Source organism: Python bivittatus, unplaced genomic scaffold, assembly GCF_059951505.1.
Source record: "Python bivittatus isolate LINGU-HERP-01145 unplaced genomic scaffold, Pbiv_v1 ctg000560_np1212, whole genome shotgun sequence".
In the NCBI taxonomy this organism is placed as follows: domain Eukaryota; kingdom Metazoa; phylum Chordata; class Lepidosauria; order Squamata; family Pythonidae; genus Python; species Python bivittatus.
The window spans coordinates 6,713,300-6,727,197 of NW_028277083.1; the positions used below are offsets into that span (position 1 = coordinate 6,713,300).

At 48.8% G+C, this 13,898-nt stretch overlaps 2 protein-coding genes across 2 annotated transcripts; one reads left to right on the forward strand and one right to left on the reverse strand.

The window, feature by feature from the left end:
• Positions 1 to 335: 335 nt before the first annotated feature.
• CRYM (crystallin mu) lies at positions 336 to 10,557 on the forward strand. Its single transcript, XM_088148092.1, has 8 exons — positions 336 to 627; positions 1,900 to 2,038; positions 3,490 to 3,552; positions 5,783 to 5,884; positions 6,026 to 6,209; positions 6,860 to 6,981; positions 8,503 to 8,587; positions 9,433 to 10,557. Exons 1-8 carry the CDS (start codon positions 449 to 451, stop codon positions 9,495 to 9,497), a joined length of 939 nt encoding a protein of 312 aa, XP_088004218.1. The 5' UTR covers positions 336 to 448; the 3' UTR covers positions 9,498 to 10,557.
• A 178-nt stretch (positions 10,558 to 10,735) lies between these two features.
• Positions 10,736 to 13,858, reverse strand: ANKS4B (ankyrin repeat and sterile alpha motif domain containing 4B). The gene is made up of 2 exons (XM_007424968.4): positions 13,590 to 13,858; positions 10,736 to 12,006 (listed from the first exon to the last, which is right to left on the reverse strand). Exons 1-2 carry the CDS (start codon positions 13,751 to 13,753, stop codon positions 10,944 to 10,946), a joined length of 1,227 nt encoding a protein of 408 aa, XP_007425030.2. The 5' UTR covers positions 13,754 to 13,858; the 3' UTR covers positions 10,736 to 10,943.
• Between the last annotated feature and the right edge of the window lie 40 nt (positions 13,859 to 13,898).

Genomic DNA, 13,898 nt, shown 5'->3' on the forward strand with positions numbered 1-13,898 from the left:
TGCACCGCCCATCATCCCCAGATGCTCCGGGCTGCACCGCCCATCATCCCCAGATGCTCCGGGTTGCACCTCCCATCATCCCCAGATGCTCCGGGCTGCACCGCCCATCATCCCCAGATGGTCTAAGCTGCACCGCCCATCATCCCCAGATGCTCCGGGCTGCACCGCCCATCATCCCCAGATGCTCCGGGCTGCACCGCCCATCATCCCCAGATGGTCTAAGCTGCACCTCCGATCATCCCCAGATGCTCCGGGCTGCACCGCCCAGCATCCCCAGCCTGGGGAAAGCAGCCCGCGCCGCCCTCCCCCGCGGCTCCCCGCGCAGCGCTCGGCGCCCGCTGGGCGGGGCGCCGCCGCCGGCGCAGGGCTGGCTCGGGCGGGCTGGGCGAGCGGACGGGCGGGCTGGGCAGGGGCGCTTCCCCGCGCGCCGGCCACTCGCGTCGCCACCATGAGCCGCGCCGGCCCCGCGCCCGCGTTCCTGGGGCCCGAGGCCGTGGCGCAGCGCTGGCCCGCCGCCCGCCCGCTCCTCGCGGCGCTCGAAGCCGCCTTGGCCGACCTCTCCAGCGGCCCCGCGGGCGGCGTCGTGCAGCCCCTGCGCACCGTCCTCGCGATCCAGCAGCACCGCGGGTAGGAAGCGGGCGGGCGGGCGGGGGGGCGGGGGGCGTCTGGCCGGGCGGGCCTTCCACGGGGGGGGTCCTGTCCTGTGAGGCTGTCCCGCTCCCCCCCCCCCGCCTTACCTTTGCCCGGTGAACCTCGCCCGAGGTCCGGCTCACCCAGAGGCGCAGGGCTTGCAAGCAGACCAATTCTGGGCGAGGCTGCCCTGGGAGAGGGACTGGAAACCTGGCTCTGCGGACGAGATGGAGGAACCAGGGGCGCCGGAGAGGGGACCCCGGAAGGCAAAGGCGAACCCAGTCCTTTCTGTCCCGGGGGCAGGATCTGGAAGAAGGGATTCGATTCCAGTTGGGCAAATAGGTTGACTATTAGGAAACACTTCCTAGGGGTGAGAACGCTTTGGGGGTCTGCAACGGAGGACCTGGGGAGGTGGCAGGCCCTCCACAGGTGGGCCGGCTTGGAAAACCACAGGAAGAATTACTTTGGAGTTTACAGGAGGGTAAAATTCTCTGGAAAAGGAGGCCTGTTCTTAGCCCGTCTGCTCTGAAGGGTTGGCGTGAGGCCAGAGCCCTTGGGAATCATTTTCAAAACCGTTTCGGGGGTGAGCAGCCGGGGTGAGCTTGCTTTTGCCGGAGGGGTGCAAGCTGAAGCTGGACAACCCTGTTGTGGAGATGTTTTCATAGAATTGTGGGGTTGGAACATTGTGGGATCTTGAAAAGTTAGGCTGGGTAAGACCAAAGTAAGCCATTTGGGGGCGGGAGGAGACCATGCCTGAATGAGGATTAGAACTGTAGGGGACCACTGGGGTAACCTTGGAGAAGGTACATGCAACTGTTAGTAAAAGGGGAGCTTAGCCCAGGAAGACAAAGTGTGAGAAAGTAACTCAAGATTGCCCTGCCTTGATTCTCTTCACTAAGAGGGAAGGGAGGGGAAACATTTTCAGGCTTTCAAGATCCTGTTACTGTAGCCTAGATCAGTGTTTCTCGGCAACTTTAAGAGGGGTGGACTTCAACTCCCAGAATTCCCCAGCCAGCATTTCTTCCAAAAATCAGGAGCAAATGATTCACGCTTCATTTAAAAGCCAGGAGGTTTATTGCAAGCTTTCCCACACTGAGGCTTCTAAGACAGTGTGGGGAATTCTGGGAGTTGAAGTCCACCCCTCTTAAAGTTGCCGAGGTTGAGAGGCGCTGGCTAGATCAATAAGGTAGAGTTCTAGTATTTCTTCTGGCATGTGTTTCCTGACCTGGCCTACCTCAAAAGGCTGATTCCCTTGTTTCTTCTCCTAAGCTTTTTAGGAGTCATGCCTGCATACAGCGCAAAGGCTGATGCTCTGACAACCAAGCTGGTGACCTTTTATGAGAATGTGACTCCTTCGCATCAAGCAACGGTCCTGTTGTTTGACCCAACCAATGGCACCCTCAAAGCGGTAAGCCCTGGAGGCCTTCCTCGTCGGGCGACAGCCCTAACAAAGAGTGATTGAGCAGTTAAATTGGGGGGAGCTCCAATATCTTAGCCCAGCCCTTCAGCCTGCCCCATTCCAGCTAGTGGCCTGCTGTGGCTTACAGCACTGTTTTTCAAACTTGACAACAGTAAGACGTAGGGACCTCAACTCCCAGAATTCCCCAGCCAGCATGCTGGCTAGGGAATTCTGGGAGTTGAAGTCCATACTTTCTTAAAGTCTCCTACTTTGGAAAACACTGGCCTACCGTTTCCCTCACTTCTAGCCATCATAGCTAGGTCCAAGACCTCTAGAAAACATCTGCAGGAGATTGTGGGGAGGCTAGGAAAGGAATGGAAGGGAGCAGATATAAACAAACCGGAGACAGAATGTGAGTCTATTGACAGCTTATCTCATAAACAGCAACTCAACCCAGGTGGCCAGAAACCTGGGAAGAAGTGTTTCAGATCATTCACAAATGCTCTGCCTTAATGAACTCACTATAAAGGAGGGTTGGAAATTCTTCTTGCAATTTCCAAGATTCTGCATTTACCCCAAATTCTAGCATTAAGGACACCTTATTAAAGTCTGGGTAATTCTTACTTCCTTGATCTCACCCAATTGAACGAGGGGTTTGAAATCACTGATTCTAAGCTTTGGATCTGGGACAGGATTAGACACTCTGTCCTTGTGGTAATTGTTCTTTGTGACGGTCAGTCTATACATGGACTGGACTTCATAGATCAGTTTGGACTTCATAACATGTTATGTTTCCTAACGCTCTTTGTACTCTTCTCCTTTTCTCTTCAAATATATGTGAAAATTGCCATTTATTGAAGTGATCATGAGAGTCCAGGGGTATGGGAAAAGTGAGGAAGGAATATATTGTCTGAGGGGGTATTTAAACCTGTTAGCACCCCCAGCTCTACTGATATCATGGTAGTTTCTTCTTCTCAAGTCTTGTCCAACTGGCTATAGGATTTGAAAGCAAGGGAAATGTAGCTACATATCGGACTCTCAGACAGCGGTAGAGGGAAACCTTGATTTAACGGACTCCTCATTTAGTGGACTTTGGATACAACGGACCAGTGTTCTGTCTATGTAAATAATGGACAAGTCTGTTGCATTCAAACTCATCTGGGCCAGGCGGTTACATTTATGTTGCTTTGACATCGTTGGTGGCCATTTATGTCGTTTAATAAGGATATCATTAGCATCATTTGGTATCATTAAATGATCTCGTTGCATCATAATATAATTATGCAAAGGATGCCTCCTGGCCCAATTGATGTCATTTATGATCGAATGGACATTTGAGAGTACAGTAATGGGCACTCCCTCCTCCCAATTGGTCCGTTAAATCAGGATTTCACACTATTTGCTCTGCATCTGTATCTCCCATGTTCTGGTCATCCCTTTGATGTTCTTCTTTCAAAAAGGTCATGGATGGCAACGTCATCACAGCCAAGCGTACGGCTGCTGTTTCAGCGATAGCCACCAAGGTGAGTTCCTTTATGAGACAAAATAAAGACCAGGAGCTGCCTATCGGTATATCCTTAGCCCAGAGGTCTTCACCCAACATCTTCCAGGGGTGTGGGAGACTTCAACTTGCAGAATTTTCAGCTAGGATGGTTCTTGGCTGGGAACTATGGGAATTGCAATCCCCACAAATCTGGAAGCTGCTAGTACAGGCGATGCCTGGTTTAGCCAAAACAGGATCTGTCCGTTTCTAAGAGTTTGGATTCTCACTGGCAGCTTAATTCCCTCTTTCTGGGCCTGACTGAGCTCTGTAGACCAGGCCCCTGTCATCTTTAAGGAACTCCTTTGCTTCCAATCAACTCTTGTTGATTCCCAACTTCCCTTATTTGCTGGCGTTTCTATTCCTTTTTCAGGTCTGCACAAAACTCATTCAGAACTGGAGCTTTGGGCTAATCTCCAAGGATCCTCATTAATGAAATCATTTGAGGTCGTTCCTTTCAGTCCCTTCCTTAATTGGCACCCTGCTTCAGAGACTTGGTTTTTTTAAATTATTATTATAACTTTACAAAGCTGACAGCTTTAGATAAGAGGTTGAAAGGGTTCATCCCTACTAAAAATGCATAGGCTGAGGGTTTTAGCTTCCTTGCTACAATTGCAATGGCCTGGAGGGATCTGTCGATTATTCCTACTTTGCAATTCCAGCTTTACCAGTTCCCCAAGTCCCTCCATCCTATTGACTCATCCAAAAGAAATACTTTTGGAAACCAGAAGCAACCATTTGGTTGGCGAGCTATGATTGAGGAACAGCTAGAAAGCATTGTTGTAACTGCAGACTTCTGAATTCTTCAGCACTCTTACGAAAGTTGCCATAGATGCTTAATAAAAGTAAAGACAAAGAAACCGGATTGGGTGGGCAGGAGAAGGAAGCTTGATTGGAGAATCCTGAAACTTGCGATAGAGGTTAGCAGGATAGATTGACTCAGCGGTTCTCTTGATTCATTTTTTGTTTATTTACTTTTATTGTTCAATTTGTGTGCCGCCCAACTCCCCCATTTTGTCCTCCTCTCGACATCAGCACCCCAAGCTGTTTTGCGTGGTTGTAATGATTGTACAGAGGGAGGCATATGCAGTCCCCAGGTTAAGAATACCCAGGTTACAGACGACCCATAGTTAAGAACAGAGCCTACTATAGCAATATTTGAGTTCAATACACAAGGATTCGAATTAAATACACAATCGTTCCAGTTCATTGCACAATACTACTTATACAGGATTATGCAATAATGGTGTTCCAATGTCAGGCCTAGCCCAAGGAACTGCAAGAGACAATGCAAATTCAGTTCAGCTATGTTTATTAGCTACAACCTCTAGCAAGAATCTTCCCAGACTGAAACTCCAGGTCCCAAGTCAGCCAGCCACAACGGTGTGAATTCCTCAGGGAGGTGCCAGTCTCATCTTCTTGTATCTCCCACGCTCCTCCGGTGAGCGAAGAAAATGTTTATCTCCCTGAGCCTGGCCTTCATAATTCCATTCCATCACATCCAGCTTACATACAAATTTGACTTAAGGACGGACCTTGGAATGTAACTTGTTCTTAAACTGGGGACTACCTATATACTTTTGGCAACAGAGCAATGAGTCAGCCCTTCAAGGCAGACCAGACTAGGAAACCAAAGTTATGAATGCTAATGCTACTTTTATTATAAGGTTACAGTAACAGAATCTTGCAAGTTTGAATGAGCCTCCTCCTTACCCCCCTTTATCTTCAAGAGAACTAGGGAGGGTCAAACCTGAGACGCTTTCTCAAATTACATTTCTGACCCGGACTCAAATCCCTTTTATCTGAGTATTGTCTTGGTTGTGGCTCTATCTCTTGCTCCTCAAGACTTTTCCTGCACCCCATTTCCACAACAGAGTTAATTTCAGCACCTGCCTTGGTGCTGCGTTCTGTGGAAGCAATTCCTCAAAGAAGGGTGGGGCAAAGGACAGCAAATGTGAAATAATAAACATAATGTAAAAACCAGGAAGTTATTTAAAGCTGGTCCTTAAATTTTCGGAGTTGGGTGTGAAAAGGGCTGCGTAGGGAAAAAGGAAATAGTAGAAGGGAAACTGGGGTGGGGGGGTGTCCTCTACTGAAGGGAAGAAACAAGACCACAGATTTTAGGGATATTCTTAATTTGAAGGAGATTGTGTTTAACAGGAATGCCTTTTTCTCCCTCCCCCCCCCCCCCACTTTACTGGGTGCATTTCCAGTACTTAATGCCTGCAGATTCGGAAGTCCTCTGCATTCTAGGAGCTGGCGTCCAAGCATATAGCCACTACGAACTTTTCACAGAGTTGTTCTCATTTAAAGAGGTGGGTAATCCAATTTACACCGGAGAAAATCGTTGCTTTAAATCAGACAAAGCTATTTCTGGAGAGCTTAGATGATTGTTTTTCAAACTTGGCAACTCCCAGATGCGTGGACCTCAACCCTCTGTTTCATTTCCCTTGCAGGTTCGAATCTGGAACCGCACCAAGGAGAACGCAGAAAAGTTTGCTCGCACGGTGAACGGACCAGTGCAAGTGTGTTCCTCAGCCCAGGAGGCTGTCAGCGGGGCTGATGTGATTGTCACAGTCACAATGGCAACTCAGCCCATCTTGCATGGAGAGTGGGTGAAGCCCGGAGCCCATATCAATGGTAAGGGGCGCATCGGGAGCTGATTTTCTCTGCGGTGAGTAAGATTACAATGCAGGGTTGCTAGTCCTAGTGAGCTAGTGAGCGTGGTGGAGTTCAAATGCTAACAACGCTGTATTCTTCTGGAGCTATGGGTTCAGATTGCAAAAAGGAAAGAGAGGGAGGAATTTGGACAACTTATTAGAAGATCGTTCCTATTAACACAAGGGAAGAGCTTGCAAAGCCATTGCTGTATCCTTTGTTAAAAACGTCTGGATGAGTGGACTACCCCTCAAGGAAGTTGTTCCTGCAGATTCGTGTATAAGCAGGGTCTGAACTAGATGACCTCTGATGTTCTCCCACCCCTGTGCTTGTTTTCACAAACACATGGAACCAGCTGAACGACAAAAATAGCCGCTCCGCTTGTACCACGTGCTAGGTTTGGTTAGCCTGAAGTTCGGTGAAGTTAATGGGTTGAGTAAACCCCAGCTATTTGGTTAGTTAATGTAGAACTTAAATCCTGCAATGCCGAAAGATAGAGAACGTTTGACTTCTGCGTATTGGGGCGGGCACATCTGTCTCTCTGGGGCTTCATTCTCATCTGCAGGAAAGAGAGTTACTGTACTTTGTTCAGCCAGTTCTTCCAGAAAAAAACTGGCATTTTTGTGTTTCAGCCGTAGGAGCGAGCCGGCCTGATTGGCGGGAACTCGATGATCATGCAATGAGGAATTCTGTATTGTACGTCGATTCCAAAGAGGCAGCTCTGAGCGAATCAGGAGATGTTATTTTATCGGGGGTAAGGAAGTGGATCATTTCTCCCCCTTTTCCTTTTCCTTTTTATTTTTTTAGCATTTTACTGAGGGGTTTTCTCCAGGGGGTGCTGAGATTGAAACGGCGGCAGGAGACAGACCTGGTGCGAAACCATGGATTCTTTTGATCCTGGTTTACTAAAGAAACCATAACAGTGGAGTTCACACAAAACCGAACCGAATGATAAGGCTCCAGTCAGGTGCATTTGGGGTGCCCCAGGAGAAGGATGCAGTCGCAGCTCTGAAAATTAGTTTGGTCTTAGGAATAGTTTGAGGGAGGGCTGGCACCTAGGGCAATTGGTCCTCTTTTTCTATCTGCACAGTGGAAATGTGTAGAGGGGTACAGAGCTAATGTTGAGGAAGGAATGCAGGAACAGTTAAGTGAACAGGAGTTAGTCTCAGGAAGGAAGATGGAGTGAGAAAGAAAGAAAGAAACTCAAGATAGCCCCACCTTAGGTTCTCCTTGCGAGGTAATCCAAACAGGAAGCACACCCGGATGAACTAATTCTACTTTATTGTAAGGTTACATTAACAGAATCTTGCAAGTCTGGAAGTACATCTCTCCCCATTGCCTTTACAGTCTAAGAAACTAAGGAGGGTCCCTTCTGGGACGTTTGCCAGGCCCCCATCCCTTCTGCAACTCAGCTGATGCTTATCTGACTATTGCCTAGTCTGTGGCTCTTCCTCCTGTCCCCAAGGTCATTCCCACAGACAATTACATCTTGATCTTCTTGATATAAGAGGGGAGAAAGGGAAACTCTGTCAGGCTTTCAAAATTCTGTCATTATACCCTACTACAATAAAGGAGAGCTCTATTATTTCTTCTGGTGTCTGTTTCCTGTCCTGGCCAACCTCAAAGGGGCAACAAAATGTGTATGCTTTATTCTGCCTGCATTCCAGTCTTCCGCCTGTCCCTTCCCTTCCCTTCCCTTCCCTTCCCTTCCCTTCCCTTCCCTTCCCTTCCCTTCCCTTCCCTTCCCTTCCCTTCCCTTCCCTCCCTCTCCTGCCACCGCCTGCCAGAACAGCACTGATCTCGTTGTCATTAAAAAGGGGCAGTGACAGTTTGGACGCGTTTTCAAGATTCGGTTAATATACCCTGCAACAACAAAGTAGTATTCCTGAATCCCTGCCCTGTCTGTTCCTTGACCTGGCCTACCTCGAAGGGCTGACACTCCTTCCTCTTTTCTTGTGTGTGCGCTCCTTCAGATTTGGGGTTTCCCCGCGCCACCTGTTATCTCATTCTTCCACATGCACGGAGAGGCATCTGTGCACAGGTGGAAGCCCCCTCCTGTGTCCTGCCATGGAAATGTCACAATGGCCTCATGATCCACAGGCAGTTGTGTGTTTGAGGGTGCCGGGCATCGTTTGTGTGATGGCATTGGGACACGTGTGGGACATCCTGGTGGCTCCTCCCACGCGCCTGTGTCTTCCTGAAGCTGTTTTAGTGATGCAGGACTGTTTGCAGCCTGGGGGGCACGGCCAGTGACAGAGCAGTGTGTGTTTCACAGGCCAGCGTTTTTGCCGAGCTTGGCGAGGTGATACTGGGAAGCAAGCCGGCCCTGCGTGAGAAAACAACTGTGTTCAAATCATTGGGTAAGGATAAACCCCGTGGCTTCACGTGAATGGGGGCACATTATGCATCACCTTACAGGGAAGCGGGGGTGATCGTGCTCCACCTCCCCACTGAGGCGCCTCATGTTCTCCCCCAGCCAGCTCCACGGTGTCCCCTTTGCAGAAAGAGAATAAAAGCCATTATCCACAGCAGGGGAGCAACGAGGAAGAACGGTTTTGTCAAACCCCGCACGTAGCCCATTGAGCAATCTGGGAAACTCAGCACGCGCCATATGCCATTGCCTTAATGGTGGGGTGGAGAACCCTTCTGGGGCAGTTTCTCCGGGACCCGTCAAGCAGGGGACTTGTTTATGACCTCAGAGGCCTGGGAGGGATCTTTGCAAACGGCTTCAAGCAGGAGTGCAAAAAATGCTGCGTGGGGCCCACGGCAACCCCCATTTCTTATTTGCATCCGAGGGAGGGCTAAAAAGGAAACTTGCAAAGATTCAGAGCACCGGGTTTGCCCCTTAACTCTCCCCCCTGCCCCATATGTCCTGGTTCTGCTCATTTCTGGAGCGCAGCTGATGTGCTGTAGAAAGCCAGGGGTGACTCCTGAACAATGGAACATCTGCTTTCCCGGCACAAACCAGCATCCATCCAGTCAAAACCTGGATGCCTCACTTGCTTCAATTTTTTCCTGACCAGTGGGAGCAAGACGAGGCTGTCCGAAAGGCTTGTTTAGCAGAGTTGGGGTGGGGGGGGTTGAAACAGTCACCTGCTGCTTTGCAAAACAGACCATCTGGTTATCATCTGCTGGACGGTTTGGAGCCAGGAAGATCCTGCGCGTGGCTTTCCTCACACGACTCTCGATTTCAATTCGTTTTCAGGGATGGCCATTGAAGACACGGTGGCCGCAAACATGGTCTTTGAGTCTTGGTCAGCCAGCGGATGAACGCGCATCCCGGGATTCTCTCGAGCCACAGAATAATAAAAGGAAGATCGCATCTGGTGCTGACGTCTGGGCGAAAATGGTTGAGATCAGTGGTTCTCCACCTTAGCGACTTTAAAATGTGGGGACTTCAACTCCCAGGATCCCCCAGCCAGCATGGGAGTTGAAGCTGAAGTGCTGGGAGTTGAAGTCCATGTATCATAAAGTTGCTAAAGTTGAGAAACGCTGGTTAAGATTGTACTGTAACTCGTCTTACTAGGTTACAATAGCAAGATATGTAGTAACGTAACAAAAGAATCAAATGGAATTTGGTTTATCTCAGTGTTTCGCAAACTCAGTGACTTTAAGATGTGTGGACTTCAACTCCCAGAATTCCCCAGCCAGCTGGCTAGGGAATTCTGGGAGTTAAAGTCCACACATCTTAACGTCACTGAGCTTTGGAAACACTGGTTTATCTAATTATTCTAACATGAATCAGTGTTCTTACCAGGTATTTGGATAGTGACTTTAATTCAAAGGTTTTACATCATCTTAAGGACAAGTGTAGATTTTCTCATCTCTTGAAGGCTGTGTCTTATTTCTACTAAATCATTCACTTTATTAACTGTAGTTTTAATTTTTATTGGGATAAATGTTCAGATTTTCTGAAACTAAAACTTCACCTATTTACGTGCCTCTCAATGACCCTTATCTCAGATTTTCTCCGAGACCTGAAATAATAATTTTAGAATCTAAGATTCTAAATTTAGAATCTAGATTTACAATCTAAGGAATGATTTCTGCTTAAATTGTAATCATTTTAACTCAAATTTTGCATTTAATGCAAAGAGTTTGCATTTCTCTCTGCTTTGTATTACTGCCAAATAGAACAAAGAGGAATGCCAATAATCCTAAGAAAATATTTGACTAGAATAGGTTTTCAAAATCACTAACAAAACTCTACTGCCTTTCTTTAAAAAAAAATAGAAAAGACGTTGGGGTGAATCAATATTGGTCGAGAATTGGTGTCAATTGTTTTTCTATATTTTGTAGCAAAAATAAAATTAACATTTCAAAAACTACATTCCCCAAGTATTTATTTTTGTTCTGGTCTGATAAATGGTGGTGGAGTGTACTTTCTACAGACATTGTGGCTTGTCAATCGTGGCTTAACGTGATTGGAAACCCAATTGTGGTTTTAATAAACCATGATTTAGCAAATCATTAGCCATGGTTTACCAAATAAGCCAGGGAAGGCCATGTTTAACATGGAAAGGTGTTCTTTATTTTTAAAATATTTTTTAATAGAGGCTTAAACATTAATGCTGCTTTTAACAAGCTGAGCGGGTGCGGTGTTTACACACTGGTCATCTCTGGCTCCCACCACATCATCCTCAACCTTTACAGAAAATGTAACTTTTTGGGAAGTAGTCTGGTGCAAAACCGTGGACCAGAAGCCCCGTTCTTGGTTTATAACTGGGTATCCCTGGCCTCGCCTGGCTTTTCCAAGGCTAGCTTCCTTCTGCTGATCGCGTGGAGAATTTTTTTGCGGGGCCCCAGCTGTATCTGAATGCTCTGGAGATCTTCATCCGAACACAGCATCAGGGTTTCCAAATCGATGTTTTCTCTCATCAGGATGGGGAGAAATTCACTGAGGTTCTGGGAGGCCAGGAATACTTCCAGGGGGGGAGCCTCCTCTTTGTCCTCATCCCACCCGATTGCTTCTTCCATCCAGGAGACGTCTGGGTCGTTCTCACTGTCCGAACTGCCAAGCGGCTCGTTGAACTGAAAGAACTCCTGGGGAATTTGGAAATCGGTCTCCTCTTTCTCAGGAAGCATGATCTCTGCCTTTTTGCTTCTAAAGACGAGGTTGCCAAGGCCTGGGCGATTGAAAATGGACCTCTGCCCTAAGTCTTCTGCCTCTTCAGAAAAGCGGGCTTTCCTTTGAAAGCCACCCGCAAGGTCTTCCACGTCTTTCTCACGGGACAAATCCATCAGGGCTGTTTCTGCAACGAAGGCCTCCTTCTCTGCTCCATGGCTCCCGGCTTTGCCGCTGCCAGCGTCCTCCTCTTTCTTCCTCATCTTCAGTTTGAAGGTGTCCTTCAGCTGTTGGGGGACGGTGCTGAGCGAGCCCCCCGCGAAGAACTGAGACACTTTGGTTTTGGTGGCAGTGCTGTGGCTGGAGTGGACGGAACCTTTGTTGAAGTGCTTGGTCATCTCGAGCTGGTGCTTGTCCTGGCGCTTCTCACACACGCGGATTTGTCGCTGCACGTCGCGTTGGGCCTGAGTCTTCAGACGGGCGACCCGTTTGGGATTTTTGATGTTCTGCTCGGTGGCTGCCTTGTCAAGCATCTGGACGCACTCGTACTGGCTCCGACTGGCAGCTGCGTCGAGGGGCGAGCGCATGTCGTTATCGAGGGCGAAAATATTGGCGCCAAAATTGATCAGGAAGGAGACGCAAGAGGTGTGGCCATTCGAGGCGGCATGGTGTAGCGGCGTGTTTCCCCAAATGTCGCATTTGTTTGGATCACCTCTGGAAGGACACGACACAAAGAACTCAGGTCCCAATCATCTTCCTTTAGAGCAACCTTTTCCAATCAGGAATCCTCCAGATGTACTGGACTCCAACTCCCATAATCCCCAGGCTACTTGGCTGGAGGTTATAGGAGCTATAAGGGCAACACAAGTGCAGGGCACCAGGTTGGGGATGGTGGTACAAAGCCCAGTTTGCAACAATTATAAGGGGGACAGAAGCTGATGTGGTACAAATGGATAGTCTTGCCATTTTCCCCTGCAAGTAAAACTACTAGCATCTCAAGAAGACAATTCCAGCCTAACATGTTCCCTGATATGCTACATTTTTCAGTGCTGGGGTTTCAGTGCAAGGGGAAGGGGGGTCCTTGCATCACATTTATTGTCTGCAAAAGAGCAGTGACAAAAAAGTATAACTTTCCAACGTGTTGTTTTCTAAACTCAAGAGACAGCTTAAAGCCTATGCAGGTCTTGTCTTTTGAATTTTAAATCTGGTTTTCTACCTTATTCTCAGGGAGCTTGAGAGCTTCTTCCAAATTTCTCTAGGGTGCATTTTTGAGTTTTCTTGTCCAAAGCAGCTGAGGATCCTCCTGCTGCTTTTTGTGTTCTGTGTTCTACATCATCTGGCCAACGCTCTGAACCTTCTCTGGCTTAAGAAAGAGTCCCATTGGAAGAGCTGCCTCCTGATCTCTTACAAGTGGATGGACGTGTAGCAAGAGAGATTGGCAGAGAGACCATTGAGTGTGCCATGGAACAGCCTTCACATGCACACAACTCGGGCGCTAGAGAGCTGCAAGAAAACAATGCATGCCCACATCCCTATGAGAACGGCACCCAAATTCAATCCAATTCTCTGAAGAAGATTTCTGGAGGAAGCTGCATTTCCACAAATGAGTGAGCATTGGAGGGAGGTGACTTGGGAGTTTCTCTGCCCAGCGCCAGGTATAATGCGGCTGCAAAGCAACTGAACTGTTTAAAGGTCACATTTATTAGCTGTGGCATACGACAGATAATAAAAGCACACCATGTCTAAAAGCCAGCTGGTAATGGTGGCGTTTCCTGTTTCCATTCGGGGGAGTTGTCACCTTTTAACCATGCCTTCTTTCCACAGATACCCGAAGGCCTTCTAATCCCAGACTCTTACGCACATCCTTGCAAACGACCTTCGACGCACGTGAGAAGGCTTGCCTGCCTGCATCGGGTGCAAACACCTGGATGCGAAGGAGAACCTGGAGTTCAGGTTTCCAGCTCCTGGCTGAGACAGCTCTGCTTTTCCCCCAGTTCACGCAACCCCTTAAACCACTGAGCAATAGGTTTAATTTGGGTTTAGCTAGTCCTGCAGATCCTGCCCGGAAACCACAATGTGGGATTGAGCCCGTTGGATGAACCCAGCCAACGGTAGCTGCTTTGAGCAGCAAACCCTGGATGCGTGCTCAGCCTTAACATCTCTGCCCCATCCTCCTGCCTTCCCACTCATCTCAGAGCAGCTCCCAAACCAGAAAGCTAACTAGGTTCATTAGGACGCGTTCCTCTTCGTCCCCAAAGCATATTTGGGATGGGAGACTAAAAGCCTGCCCCACTCACCCCCGTCTGCAAGCGATTTCCAGAGCTTCGACGTTGCCGTGATAGGCCACCAGCAGCGTGGGGGTCACCCCGTCAGCGTCAGCCGTGTTCAGGTCTTTTCGGGTGCCTTCTTTGAGGAGTTCGAGGTTGCCGTCCGCCGCTGCTTGGTGGAAGCGAGTTGACATTTTCCTCCCTCCCTGCGGCTGAGGCCCGATCCGCCCGCTCAGCCCCACGCTTCCCCCATGGCCGGTGCTTAATCGCACTACACCGGACTCTTTGATGACACGGCAGTGACGAGGAAGCAAAGGTTATTCCCTGCAATCTGTTTGC